The 15,188-nt window shown below is 34.8% G+C and overlaps 3 protein-coding genes across 3 annotated transcripts; all 3 read left to right on the top strand.

Moving 5' to 3' along the window:
* The first annotated feature begins 1,175 nt into the window (after nt 1-1,175).
* LOC117379852 (complement C1q-like protein 4) lies at nt 1,176-2,448 on the top strand. Its single transcript, XM_055226100.1, has 3 exons — nt 1,176-1,240; nt 1,340-1,480; nt 2,015-2,448. Exons 1-3 carry the CDS (start codon nt 1,225-1,227, stop codon nt 2,446-2,448), a joined length of 591 nt encoding a protein of 196 aa, XP_055082075.1. The 5' UTR covers nt 1,176-1,224.
* A 4,041-nt stretch (nt 2,449-6,489) lies between these two features.
* LOC129456733 (cerebellin-1-like) lies at nt 6,490-8,167 on the top strand. Its single transcript, XM_055226017.1, has 4 exons — nt 6,490-6,539; nt 6,966-7,022; nt 7,101-7,235; nt 7,604-8,167. Exons 1-4 carry the CDS (start codon nt 6,533-6,535, stop codon nt 8,023-8,025), a joined length of 621 nt encoding a protein of 206 aa, XP_055081992.1. The 5' UTR covers nt 6,490-6,532; the 3' UTR covers nt 8,026-8,167.
* Nucleotides 8,168-9,283: 1,116 nt separating this feature from the next.
* On the top strand, nt 9,284-12,223 carry LOC129456734 (uncharacterized). Its single transcript, XM_055226018.1, has 4 exons — nt 9,284-9,328; nt 10,097-10,201; nt 10,729-10,869; nt 11,675-12,223. Exons 1-4 carry the CDS (start codon nt 9,322-9,324, stop codon nt 12,103-12,105), a joined length of 684 nt encoding a protein of 227 aa, XP_055081993.1. The 5' UTR covers nt 9,284-9,321; the 3' UTR covers nt 12,106-12,223.
* Nucleotides 12,224-15,188: the final 2,965 nt, after the last annotated feature.

The raw sequence follows: 15,188 nt of genomic DNA, 5'->3' as shown, positions 1-15,188 counted from the left end.
TTAAATATCATTGTTAAATATTGTGAATCCCTGTGTATGCTTTTCCATACATTGGAGAACAGTTTTCCCTAAAGGACAGATGATATCCTGACCTAAATGCCCCGGGACAATGCCTCAAAGGTGGGATTGGGCACACCTGACCTGAGAGTGGTCCTATGTGTCGTCAACGTAGTCAACCCATAGAACAGAACTGGACTAAGGTGTGGTTGAAGTTGGATACAATAGCCTTACTATTGCATATATAGCTCCCAGCTCCACATGAGAAAGTCCTCGGTCAAGCTGTCTGTCAACATGAAAATGAAAGGTGAGTTTCAGCAAATCAGCTTAAATGGAAGAAAGAGATGGGTGACATATCCAAGTTATTAGTTTCAAAACTGAGCTATACTGCGGTTACATTCACTCTCAAAATCAGATTATTTGCATATTTTTGGGTTTAAAATACATTTAAAATGACATGCAAATATTAAAACAATCAGATTTCTTTCTAAACATCATTTGATAACTCGCATCAAACTTTGCTATTTGAATGTTGTTAAAATAATCTTAAAGGTCCAGAAATCAGATAATAATCAGATTTTGGTGTGCATGTGAACAAAACCAGTGATGGATTTTGATGATCATACTACCCAGCTACCCTTCTATTTCAGTTTTTGGATTTCACCCATTACTTGCTTTTGTCGACGCTTACAGATTTATTCGATGTTTTATAATAACTGGATGTAAGATAGAAATAAACTGGTAGCGGTTACTCAGCAACTACAATAATATAGTTATGATAGCTCTAATAGCATTTTTCTTTTGTTAAATTTAAAATAGTTATAAACATTTGAATTATACATGAAAATGTGACTCAGGATTGGATTAAGTTAGTTAATATTTATTGTGGCTAATTATTAAGAATTAAGTTGTAGTTATTTTAAAGTGGTACTGAATCTTTTTTTTTTGACAGATATTGCGATTATAAACCAGACTGAAGCAATGAGTTTAGGTGTAGTACAGAACACCAAGTGTCTAACCATGTAACTTGTTCAATGATGTAAAAAAAAAAAATGTTTTGTGAACTAAATGTTCATTGTATTCCTCTCTTTTTCAGCTGCTGTGCTGTTGTGTGTTCTGGGACTGGCGCTAGCCCAAGAGGATTATATAACAAAATTTAAGAATAGATTTAGTTGGAATGGTGGAGCTTGGACTAACCCTGACACAGGCAGTATAAGCTCAAAGGACATGGCAACAACAAATGGTAATTCTTAATCTATATCTTTAATCTAAATACATAACATTGCATTACATTTTTTTTCAATTTTTCATTTAATTTCATGTTTGTTTCGTGTTTTGTCAGTGTGTCAGGCCGACGCGGCGTCATGTGGGTGCTGTCTCATGCATCAGCAGATCGACAGGATGAAGAGGAGCTTTAACCAGAGCCTCGCGGAACTTCAGAATGAACTCAACAAAGCAATGGACACTCTCAACCAGTTCAGATGTGAGTTTAAATCTTAACTTTAAAGAACACGTATTGTGCAATTTTTAACCATGTTGTACTGTTGTTCCCTTGACAAAAAGATACCTGGAGTTGTATTTTTGCGTTATTCATGCTTTTTTCATTAATCCATTAATCCAAAGTTGTTTTCTCTGAGCACTCAAAAATACTCTGTTCGTTTTGTTGTGTCATAGGTTAAACTACAGACTTCTATGCAATTTTTATGCCCATAAACTATCACTGGATTCATTTTGCAGTCAAATTGGGTTCATTATGAATACAAAATTGATCTAAAACAGTTTAATAATAGAAATAGGCCCACTGACCTCCTTTTCAAATTACAGAACTGAGATGCCATATGTCTTCATAGTGGCATTTCACTGTAGCAACCAGCGGCTTTTCATTTAACTGTTTTTACTGTTGAAAAATGTCTTCGCAATTTTGTATTTTTTTTATTTTTATAAAAGCAAGTAGAGTCTGCTTATGCCACAGTCTGGGATGAATTATCATGTTTGAACTCTTATTCTCCCCCCACAGCCACTCGCAGTGCCTTCTCTGTCTCCCTTTTCACTGACAACACGCAGACATGTTATGGTCCTTTCCGAGATGATACCCTTGTTGTTTACAAACACATCTTCCTCAACATGGGTGACAATTACGACGTCTCCAGTGGAGTCTTCACTGTCCCACGCACTGGGGTCTACAGTTTGGCCCTCACAGTTTACAGTGATGCCGGGGCCCCTGGGAACACTCTCGCTGCATGTGCCTCTCTACAGGTCAATGGACATCTGCTGGCCGGACCCAGGGAGTTCTACATGCAAGACCAAGAGGACAGCGCCACCACCTCCATAGTGGTCAAACTGAGACAGGGAGAAATGGTGTCGGTCAATCTCCCCATAGGGTGCTTCCTCTGTGATAACAAAAACCACTACAATACGTTCAGTGGGTTCCTGCTCTATACCACTGAGTAGAAATACATAAGCATTAGTGGATGTCAGAATATACTATAGACTCATTGAATACTTTGAATTTATATTTGAATTTTTTTTACCTATGCCTTATTGTTTCATGTTGAGGGGTATTCTGAGTCTCTAAAAACAGACTCACCTACAGTTAGAGTCAAATTTCAATTTGTTAATCCAATCTAAATACTAAATGAATCACTGAATGTATTGATGTTTTGATGCATTTTGTGTGTAAATATTAAAGATTACAGATAGCTTCACCACAGACTAAGAGAGTCTCATTGTTCTCCATTAAAGGCCTATATATGTCCAGTATTACCTTACAGTGTTCAAAGTTATTAAGGAAAAAGGAAGCTTTAAAAGCAATCTTGTATAAAGTGAACAGTTGAAACACTTAAAGGGCCCATATTACACTTAATTCTGATCTATGTTGTTTCTTCCTCAAAAACATACCTTTTGTTTTGTTTCACTTACACATGTTGAACACACAAATCTTGCATATTTAGGCTAGGAGTTTAGGAGTCAAACAAAACACTCTGTTCCACCTTGTGAAATCATGTGGTAATGCAGGAAGTGCTCCACTGATTTTAAACTCCATACACCTTCACTATAATATCTCCTTTTGTGAAATATATTTTCTGGCATATTTATAACTGCATGTTCATTGGTTATGTGCATTTACATCATATTGCAAGTAAAACATGCAAAAAATGTACATACATTTTCTATTGCAGTGTATACCATATTTGTTTTCTTGGAAATATTATTGTTTTGCCTGGAATGTTCCACTTATGGCTCTCTATCTCTATGGTGGCAAACAGGTGACACCACTAGGTCAGGCGACTGCTCATAACTGTGGAAAGGTGAATCTATTGTCAGTAAGAAAACATGTTATTCAAGTTATTTTCATTAGCAATAAAAACGATCATAACCTATAAGTGATAAGACAAGTACCAGTTTAATAGAGCAGCTTTAGGTTTTTACTTCACTTTATACCTCTGAAAGCAGATATCAGTGGTACTAAAGGGTTGATGAATCTTGGGTAATATGACATTGGAGGTTGGAGTCTCTCTGGAAAATAGACAATAACTTACACTACTTCAAGTCCTCTGTATTTATTGCATGGAAAATGTGATGGCTGCCAGTTGTCTTTTTATCATATGGGAACAGTTTTCTCAGGTGACACAATGCCTGATATGTGGGAGAGAGCACACCTTCAGTGGCCTCTCATGTATCTTAAATAATGTAGTGAACCACATACGTTTGAAACCATTGGTTTACACTATATAAAAACACATACATTTTTTTTTCACTGTCTGACATGAAATCAGACTAAACTTTTCCTGTTTTAGGACAATTAGAATTTCCAAAATGATTTCTATTTGCTAAATACCAGAAGGATTTTTTTTTTAGACAGTATTTAATTACTTTCTTCAAAGTCAGAAGTTTACATACAATAAGATCTCCATCCACAGTAAAATGAGTACTGTATCGGCTGAAACGCCACTCTACCAGGAAGAAGCCATTACTCCAAAAGAAACATAAAAAAAACAGATTACAGTTTGTAAATGCACACCTTCATTTTTGGAGACGTGTCCCGTGGACAAAACTAAAATTGAACTGTTTGGTCATACTGAGCATCGTTATGTTTGGAAAAAAGGAGGAAACTTGCAAGTCTGAGAATACCATTCCAGCTGTGAAATATGGGGATGGGGATTGTTTTGCTGCAGGAGGGACTGGTGAATTTCACAAAAAAGATGACACCATGAGCAAGGCAGCCTACAAACTTGGCTCAGTTCTGTCAGGAGGATTGGTAATAAGTAATGATTGTCTAAAAAAAAAAATCCATCTCTCATTATTCTGGCATTTAGCAAATAGAAATAATTTTGTTAATCCTAATTGACCTAAAACAGGAAAAGTTAGGTGTGATTTCATGTCAGAGAAAAAAAGAGTGGGTATGTTTCTTTTTATATAGTGTATGTAAACTTCTGGTTTCAACTGTAGGTTAAACAAATGAAGGTGTGGTTTGGTCATAGGACTTTTGGCTGTTTTATGGAATCTGAATCTTTTGGGCCAGTTCATTTCAAAGAACCAATCAAACCAACCAATCAAAAACAATCTAACCCTAACTCTCTTTTTATATTTATTTATATGCCAGACTCAAACCAAAATAGAAGTGGCAAGGCCTGATTCTTTTTTTTGGTTCAGCATTAATCAATGTAAAAATGCATAAGAAAAATATTTTGTTCTTTTAAAAAAATGTTCCAATCATTCACGTAAAGAAACCGTTCAAAAGAGCCAATTCTTTCACTGACATCACATCAGTGTGGTTTAAAGTTTGGCTTAGTCAACCCGAGATTCACATGAAAACAACTACTGAAGACTCCTCAGTGTCATCACCAGCATTTTGAATTGAATTCAATATGGTGTATATGGTGTTTGTCCTGAGTGGGACTAAGCGATATGATGAAATCTATCAGTTTACTTTACCTCATATGGATTTTTGTTTCTTTGTAAAAATGGCTTTCAATATTCATTTTACTCAAAAATCTAATATTGTTGATTAATTGATAGAGAGACAAAAATAATAAAACAAGCTTTCTATGACAGAGTTTAAATACTAATCTAGAAAAAAAAGTGATGAACTGTTTGTCTTTAGTAGGTTTGTATTTAAGTTAATAAAAACATACATTTTTGGTGAGCACTCTGGAGAAATCAAATGAAAACATTTTACATTTATTTTTCATGAGTTGCTTTATTCAGGTCATACCATGCATACCATGTCATTTTAATTGTGATCTTACAACATCAGTATGCCTTTTTAAGCCACATTGCCTTCTAACTCACATGCACATATACAGTTACACACACTGTTTAGTGTGCTCTCTCTGTGATAACAGCAACCACTAGAATATACTGAGTGAGTTCCTGCTCTATACATCACTGAATAGGAATGTACAACAGTGGCTAGAATTCTCATTTAATTAATGAAAAATATAATGTTGGTTGGGGAATAGCATGTACTGCAGTTTTATTTGCATTGGTGAAGATTTGTGTCTTTGCAATAAAATAAATAAATAATAAATACAGTTGTTGTTATTACATGTATACATATTTCCCCATATAGTGTGTGAATGAACATTTATTAAAGTAAGATGCTGGAGACTGATGTTCTATGAATTTATGAAAATGGCATGATGAGGTGAGACTTGTTTGTCACTGCTTGAACTTGGATGAAGAGTATCAGGTGTCACAGTGGAGCAGCAATGGCTCTGGTGAAAGGTGTTGTTATGCCCTTAGGCAAGACACTTCATACTGTCTAGAGTGAATGTGCTCTGTGTGTGTGTGCTTGTTGATTGGAGGGGCCAGTGGTGCAAGTTGTCAGCCTTGCTTTTGTCAGTCTGTCTCAGGGCAGCTGTGGCTACAATAGTACATTACCACCATGAGTGTGGAGAGACGATTCCTTCCTGATGTGGACTTTGTGAGGACCTTTCCCCTAAAAGCGCTTTTGCAACTATAATCTATGTATTACCTTGGATAAAGAAGACTGGCCATCTGCTGGGTCATCTAAAACACGCGAGACAGACAGTACATTTATATTGTGCTTGGATGAAAGGCAGAGGCAGCAGGTTGTGACTGGCTGATTTCATCAGACACATGACGAAAAGGTTGACCTCCTCAGTATAATTCTCTAACAGGTGACTTCTTGTATCTTTTATTGTCCTAAATCTTGAAAAAAACAAAACAAAAAACTGTATAGCATGATTGGTTTTCTTTCTAAAACACAGCACAATATACAGCAACATACCCATCCCATAATGTTACCTCTTTCCCTGTCTTATATCCAGCCTATTTTCACAAACAATAGTCGGCTCCCGTGTGCCACGAACTCATCCCTGCAGGGTGTGGGATACAGTGAATGCAGTGATACAGTTTCAAGAAAAAAACTTAAAATAAACAAAGAAAACAAATAAAAGTAAAGTACCCAGGGAGGAGCTATGAGAGGGTATATATGATAGTGGTTTTGAAGTCAGTCATACCAAAACATTGCTACTTCTGAAAAATATAGCTGCTGTATACAAGATCCATCATGAAAGGTGAGATATGTTATTTGAATAAAACATGTATCTATCTTAGTTAAAATGAATGAATTCAGGTTTAATCTTCCTTTGAATGGTTTCACCAAGTTGAGTTAACATTTTATTTGATGTATTTTATCTTACTATCTTGCATATACTTGCCCTCAAAAATAACTAAAATATATTGAAATAAGATGAAATTGATCAAACAACTGGGTGAACTGATTAAGTTTTTAGTTTTTACTTACTTTTAAGATCTTACTTTTTACGTAATTTTATTTTTGTAAAAAAAAAAAAAAAAAAAAAAAAAAATGTGTTGTAAAAAAATGCATTTAATTTATTTAAAAATGGAAACAAAAAAATAACTCTGAATTCAAATGGTTTAAACTATAATGTTTCTGCAGTGTTCTAGAATAAATCTGACTGATTTTTCTTCCCTAGCAGCTTTTGTGGTCTTGTGTGTTGTAATGGGGAGCAACTTGGCCAGAGCTCAGAGCTCAAGTGAGACAATGCTGAAAATATTCCCATATGTGTTTTAATTTGGTTTACTAACTTAAATGTCATCTTTTCTCTGTGCAGCCTGCACATCAGGTGTATGTGGCTGCTGTCTCATCACAACACAGCTCGAACGCATGAACCATTTCTTCAACATGTCCTACGAGCACATGTCTAAGGAGCTCACTGCAGCCAAGCAGGCTCTCAATGCTATTAGAGGTAAACATGAAGGATTATTGTGTTTTTATTTTCACAAACTTGACCTTCTGAAGTCTGGAAAAATATTGCATTCAAATTGCGTCTATAAATTTAAAGAAATATAAAATTGACAATTGTAAAAAAAAAAAATAGTTTGGTACCTTTCAAAAAGTATGTCATTTTAGAAAGAATGCCATATTTTATTATTTATGGTAATAAAATCATATCCAAATCATATCCAAATATAAATATACATTGTGCAATATAAATTGGCTATTACATAATGTTAAAAATGCAAAGCAAAGGCAAACTGGCCACGTGATAATTAAATTGGGCGTCACACAAAACAAAAACTTTTACTTTTTTCTCTCATTTTTCTTTCCTCCTAGCATCTCGCACGTCTTTCTCAGCCATCCTCAGTGACTCCACACAGGACTGCAACAACCCGGTCATAAGCTCTAGTCCCGCTCGCGTCCTATACAACCTTGTCAGAGTCAACCTGGGGAACAACTACACCCCCACCAACGGAGAGTTCATTGCACCTCGGAAAGGGGTCTACAGCTTCGCCATCACCATGTACAACCTCGGCCGATACAAGTCCTGTGCCTCCCTCATGGTTAACGGGAACTTGAAGTACACCCTGATGGAGAAAGCCACGTCCGATACACAAGACAGCGCTAGTGTATCGCTAACTCTGGCCCTGGAAGCTGGGGATGTGGTCTACGTGGAACAGCCAGCCGGTTGCGTAATGTGCGCTCATGATAATCTCTACAATACATATACTGGTTATCTCTTGTATGCAACAGATTGAGCAAAGCAATCCAAGCTGGTCTGATGTCTTCTTAAATTAAATATATGTAGTATTTGCTCATATTTTCCGTAATTGTAACAGTCCTCTGTCCAAAACTAAACTGTATACTGAGTTGTAAGTCTTTGTTTGATTTTCTCACAATAAGTTGTAATCAGAATATTAAATATGCAATGCAGCTTGTCAACTTTAATAAACGACAATGAAAAGCATGTGTTTTTGATTCCTCCATATGAATACAAAATAAGGTGTTGTTGTGTATACACCTCAATCAAATGATTATATTACATTAAATAGTTCAAACAGGATTTGTACAATTTCATAATACACAATTAAGCATTAGTCAAAAAGCAAGTATTAGCAAAAAAAAAAAAAAAAAAAAATCATGACATTAAGAGCACAAACAACACATGCAGTGACAAACACAACAGCTGAGAGTCTTGTTGCCAGGTATATATATATATGTACTGTCATTATCGCAGGTTTTTTTTACTTATACATGGTTTAATCTCCTCTGGCTCCTCTCACAAATCAGTCTTCTATCACAATTCTGGATTCCTGATGAAACCTATAGGCACAGCAGGGGAAAAATCGTGCATCACTTTGTAAATCTGACCGATTTTAAAACATACTCTTTCAAAAGGGCCAAGCCAAGATGTGACATGATTGATTCATTTGGGAGTTTGCTGCAATGTCTTTGGAGCAACCGCGGACAATAATAAAAGTTCATTAAATTGAACTTTTAGGCAACATTAGTGTGATCATTAATGAAATTAAAGAACAATGCTGCTTTTCCTTAAAACATAAGATTTGGGTTAATTGGTCTATTCATTGAAATCATTTAAAATACAAAATTACTCAGGTTGCAGATGTCAAATGTATTACTTAGTACATAACATTCTTCAGATTGGTTTTGAACTAATACAAGAGTAAATCACTCTCTAAGCCCATGTTGTGTGGTCTACCATAGCTGGAACAAGCTGATGATGAGGTTTTGTCGTTATATTGTCACTTTGACCCTGAAACTGTGGTGTTGGTATATTGTGTTTATTCTGTGGAGCTCAATCAGATAAACCGATTGTAAATGACATCTGATATTTCCCAGATGAGGTGAGGAGGGCGTGCAAAGTTACTGTAAAACAGGGAGAAAGTTGAAAAAAAGTTTTCCTAGGATATCCCTCTCTGTAGAGATCAGAAAGAGGGTGGGGCCATAAACCACATATATATTAAAAGCTTCAATTTTGGTATCAGTGTGAAACCTGTCTACTCCTCTGAAAGCCTCCACATTTCTCAGACAAAATGAAAGGTAAGATTAACCGCGCATAGACAACAGAAAAATAATAATTCAGAGCAAGAGCAATTAAATATTCAATGTCATATGACCATCGCTTGTCAAAAGTAAGGATTCTCCATTTGTTAGAGATTGCAGCCTAATTTCTGTGTTAAAATTGTGTTCAATTAAATATATACTTTATTACAAACCTTTTTTTTTTTTAATCTAAAGAACAATATAATAATAGTTTTTACAAATATTTTTAAGCTACTATGTCCATTTGAGTTCCCTTGAAAAGTAACAAAGTTTGTCCTATAGTAATATGTTAACTATATTTACTTAAACCATAGTGACTTGTTTTCCTTAGTGCTATTTAAAGGTACCTCTGTTGTATCAGTAAAAACAAAACAAAACAAAAAAAAAAGATTTATTTTTTATTTCAGGTTTTTATAGAAAGTCACTTGGCAGTCTCAGCATAAATACAAATTTAATCTGTTTTCTCTCTGTTTGTACCAGATGATGATTAAAGCAGCCTTGGTGCCGAAAAAGTCAAATATATTTGAGAAATCCTTACCATTTTTCCTTGCTGAAATCGAAGGTCTAAGGACAGGGGCCCTCATGGGCATTTTCATGTTTCCTGTGAATGTTTGATTTTCTGACTTTCTGTTGGTTAAATCAACAATTTTGTGAAGCCTTGCGACATGACTGCTGCTGTGATTTGGGGCTATATGAAAATGCATTGAACTGAAGTGAACAAAAAAGTATTTTAAACTTTGCATTTGTTTGTTTCTCTTTTGGTAGTGCTGTTGTTGCTGATTGCAGTCAAACTGGTCGCCAGTGCTGGATTTGACTGGTCAAAGCAGATTCCCCCAACAGTCTGGGTTAACTGGGATTCATCAACAAGTGGTAAGTTTGGAATGAATGAATGGTGAGTGTATATATATATATATATATATATATATATATATATATATATATATATATATATATATATATATATATATATATATATATATATAAATCTTAAAAAACTAAAAAGATGGCAGTAGGTCTATATAATTCTGAGTAACAAGTAACATAGGATCATTCATATATTATATATATGAATGATATAGTTGTTTATTCATATATTATATATATATATATATATATATATATATATATATATATAATATATAATATATATATATATAATATATTATATATATATATATATATATATATATATATATATATATATATATATATATATATATATATATATATATAATATATGAATGATCCTATGTTACTTGTTACTCAGAATTATATAGACCTACTGCCATCTTTTTCAGTTTTTTAAGATTGCAAACTGCAAACTCTAATGTGAGTGATCAGCGGGACCATGGTTATAAGGCCTACTCTGACTTACAGCAGCTGTATCTTGTTCCCAGAGTGTGAGACAGACCCGGGTTCGTGCCAGTGCTGCTTAATGATGCAAAAAGTGGATAAAATCAGACACAACCTCATCAAAAAACTGGATGATTTGGAGACAGAACTCAACCAAACCCATAAAACTTACATGGACCTAACAAGTAAGGAACAATGTTTGAAGACAAAAGGCCATTCTTAAAGGGGAAATATTATAACAGAAAATCTACTTTTATGAGCTTTTAATCATGTTATAATGGTGTTTCCACATCATTAGTTTGTCTTGTATCTCAGTGGTAGAAAAATATTTCCACATACTCCTTTTCTCTGCCCACTTCCCTACTTACACTTGTGTTTATTAAAAAACAAACAAACAAAAAAAAAACAAAAAACCTAATACGTAGCCTTGTACATGTGTCCTGGCCTGACTGCAAATGACCAGCCCCAGAGAAGGAGCTAAAAAAAACGTTCCTAAAATGTGACCCTAGTCCTTACCTTTTGTAAACTCATGTCAAAATGGAGATGATACTTAAAGCCACACTATGTAACTTTTAGGTACAATACAATAAAATGTTTCTGAGTTGTTTTTATTGCACTGAAAAACATACATCCTCACTGTGAATGGGCTTGCATCTCCACAATCTTGAGTCTTATTTGGCCTGAAGGAGAGCCTTGTATCTTTTATAATATTCAATAGTATAGCATACAACATATCTATCTCCATGTAGAATGTTCCGAAGTATAGTTTTAACTTTCTGTTTCCATGGAAACATGCAGGTGACATGTCACTTTCAGAAAGTTAAATACTGTACCTTAAAAAACTCTCAGAAACTGAAAAAGGTTCCTATAGTGTGAAACCCCATATGCTGTTGTATTATGTATATTCATTATTTAGTCTGAGCGATACAAATAAATCTAATTCCTTTGATTCATTTTTATTTGACTTGTTTTTTTTTTCCTCTTTTGTAGCTCGGCGGTCTGCCTTCACCGCTGCTTTGTTTGATAACAGCAACAACCTCAACTGTCTGGGTCCCTTTTCAAATACAATACCCATCCAGTACAAGAAGGTCTTCACTAACCTGGGCAACAATTATAACTCAAACACAGGCATTTACAAGGCCCCCTTTAAAGGTGTCTACAGCCTCTCTGTTTCAGTCTTTCACGATGCTGGACAAGGAACAAACGAACAGTCCTGTGTGCTTCTGTATGTGAATGGTGATATGGTTGCTGGTTCTCATGATATCCACACCTTTGACCATGAAGACAGTACTACGGTGTCCATCACGATCAATCTGAAAGCTGGTGATGAAGTGATGGTCAAACTCCAAGCTGGCTGCTTACTTTGCATGATAAAGGACCACTACAATGTATTCAGTGGCTTCCTGCTTTATGCCGAGTAGTGAAAAATGAAATGCTAAATCCTTATTTCTAATTCTTTAATCCAAGCTGATAGAAGAATAGCTCCAAACCAGATGAACCTGCTGTAACAAATTACCAATGCTTAAAGCAGTATATGTTTTTTTTTTTTTTTTAATCAACCATTGTAGAAGTTATTCATAAAAATAATAAAGATAAAATGGTAAAGGACTCAGTTGTTTTATTTTGGGAGATTAGCAGCCATATTTCAGTCAGTCAGCCACAGGGCAGCTGTGGTAACAGAAATAGTTTGGGCAGTCAATGATTCATTGAAATAAAAGGTTTGAACTTGAACTTTTCTGGCCGGGGTTCACCGCCTGTTTGTGTTGAGATGTTCTTGCTTTTGCACATGTGGGACATCTAGGGCACGTGGGGGCTTGAAAGCCATGGGTTATGATCAAACTACAAAGACTTAAGGACAACACAGGTACAATTTTGATAAAAATAGACAAAGACATGAGAATTAAAATGTTTTATTGAAAACACAAAAAGTAAAGTTCAAGATCTAGAAGCTGAAATGAAAATCAGACAAAATGTATAAAAGATAATTTATTATTACAATTCATTTTACTTTTTATTACTTCATTACTTTTTTTTAACAAAAAAGAAAAAGGAAACAAAAAAAAAGTTAAAATAGTCCGGAAGTGTGCCCATAAGCCCTTCCTATTAAGAACACGCAGCAGCTAGTGTGTTAGCTTTGTCCATTTATATACAGAGTCTATGTTCCAGATTAAAAAAAAAAAAAAGATTTATTTATTTCCTGTGCATTTTCATTTGGATTTTTCTATTTTCAATTAAAACTGTGTATTAATTGTCTATTAAGGAGTTGTACCTGATTTTACTGTCTTAAAATTGTGAAAAGATAACTTGTTAACAACGCCTAGTATACTTACATTGCATTTTCTGATAATCTGATAATAAAATGCTTTCTATTTAGACAACACGCAGCCGACTTATTTTGATCCGAATAGCTGCTACAGTATATCTATACAGCGGTAACACAAGTTTTACTCAGAAACATGAAAAAACAGTTAAGCCACTTTAACTTATAGAGGTTATGCACTCACATCATTTTATTTCAAAAAATGCCTCGAACATTTAATACCATAATGATGAGGCTCACTGCAGCAATTACAGAGAGAGGGGCAACAATTTTACAATGTAAAGTGAATTGGAGCCAGAAGAGTGCCCATGATCACTTCCTATTTGGAACATGGGGGCTAGCAGGTTAGCTATTTCCATATATACAGTCTATGGCTAAAAACTAAATATTTTACAGACTTTTATATTTGTTTTTAGACTGCAGCAGCACTTTCACATTTTAGTTGTGTTTTAAACTTTTACAGGAGACACTCATATAATGTTGCCACTCACTCATAAAGATCCAAAGGTTGTAATGTCATCTGAATAACCTCTATTGCTGTATTACATAACAACATTCTATAGGCTAATAATATTATACAAATGAATAATATTAATATTAATATGAAAATGAATTTTGTTAAAATGCAGACGCTTGGTCTAATACAGTGAGTTCTTGGGTCTAGTCACTAACTCAAACAGTTCTGTCAGGGTAGTAACTCTAAACTTCAGTGTTTTGTGTTGAAATGTCAAAGCTTTTATGATCAAGGGAATGCTCACAGATCTATGGAGAGCCGCCCAGTATTATTATTTCACCTGTACAGTATCTGATGAGGCGATAAGGAATCAGGACAGTTGACCAGGGACTCTAGACACGAAGCAGCTTTAAAATAGTACAATAAACACATAACAGACTTCATTAAAACCAATAGCGAGCTAACTTGGTATGAGGTGATACTGCCACCTATCTTTTCAGTATCCATGGGTTTCAGAATGATGAAAAATGCACTGTTGTCATATAGCAATTAGCAATAGAACAAACAATTATGTTTTGAATAGTAAAATTTGTCAAAATGTCACATATAACAGAAAGCTGAAACCCATGAATAAAACTGACAAAATTACAGTGTTATTTCCACAACTTTTCTGATGGCAGCTTATCTCCATGGATAGGTTATTGCTTCAAATGTTCCACAGTATGGAATTAAATGTATCTATCTCCATAGAGGCAACATTGCAGGTTGACAGAAAATCTATGTTTTTGAGCAATACAAAATCTGCAATTGCAAGATAGATATGTTTAATGCCATACTCTTGAACATTCTCAAAACAATATCATAGTCATTTAAATTTTTATCACTCATAAGTTAGATAACCACATGTTGTTATTCGTGTCATTGCACTATCTGAAACTTTGAACACTTTCACCTTTTGAAAGCTGATCTGACATAACCTACACTGTATACACATGAACAATGGAATGAACATCGGAATATTTGATAAAACTGTCTGGGGGCATCACATAGATATCTTGCCAAGCATGTACTGACAATTCATGTTTCAAATAGGGCCAGCAACAGTTCTTAGTTCCCATACTTGTTTTTGTTCCACTGGTTGGTATATAGGACATTCTGATACGATCAATGTTTTCAGCTAAAACTGCAACTGAACGCCGCGGTTTCACAAAAGCTTTTATGTCCAACTTTACCTGTGAACGGGACAATGAAAAAGTTTGCATTTCAAAATAAAACTAATTCTGAATGGACTTCTACTAAAAAACAAGTGACCTGTTACTTGATGCTCAGGTGGGATACCTGAGTAGGTGAAGGTGGAGCTAATGTTAAACTGAGGGGCGTGTCCATGAGAAAATACTGGGGAAAAGTCAACGTCACTGAATGTTTATAACATTTGAAACAGAGGAGGGATCAACTAACTCAATAGCTTGAGAAGAACGAAGATCGAGAACAACAGTAAGTTCATACATTATAATTGGCAGATAATTATTCAATATGATTAATATACTTAAATATATACTTTGCTAAATATTTTTAAATGTTGCTATAAGAGAGAGGCATAAAAGGTTACACACTGGCATTTTTTGGGGGGGGGAAAATACATATATTAAACTGTCCGGTGCTTAAGAATCAATTCTGTAACAACACTGTAATAATCTGAGTTCAACTTCATAAAGTTATGTCGTAATGCC

The sequence above is a fragment of the Periophthalmus magnuspinnatus genome, chromosome 13 (genome assembly GCF_009829125.3).
Source record: "Periophthalmus magnuspinnatus isolate fPerMag1 chromosome 13, fPerMag1.2.pri, whole genome shotgun sequence".
NCBI classification, from domain to species: domain Eukaryota; kingdom Metazoa; phylum Chordata; class Actinopteri; order Gobiiformes; family Gobiidae; genus Periophthalmus; species Periophthalmus magnuspinnatus.
The sequence above is the reverse complement of the archived record's forward strand: the minus strand, read 5'-3'. Positions and strand labels throughout refer to the sequence as shown.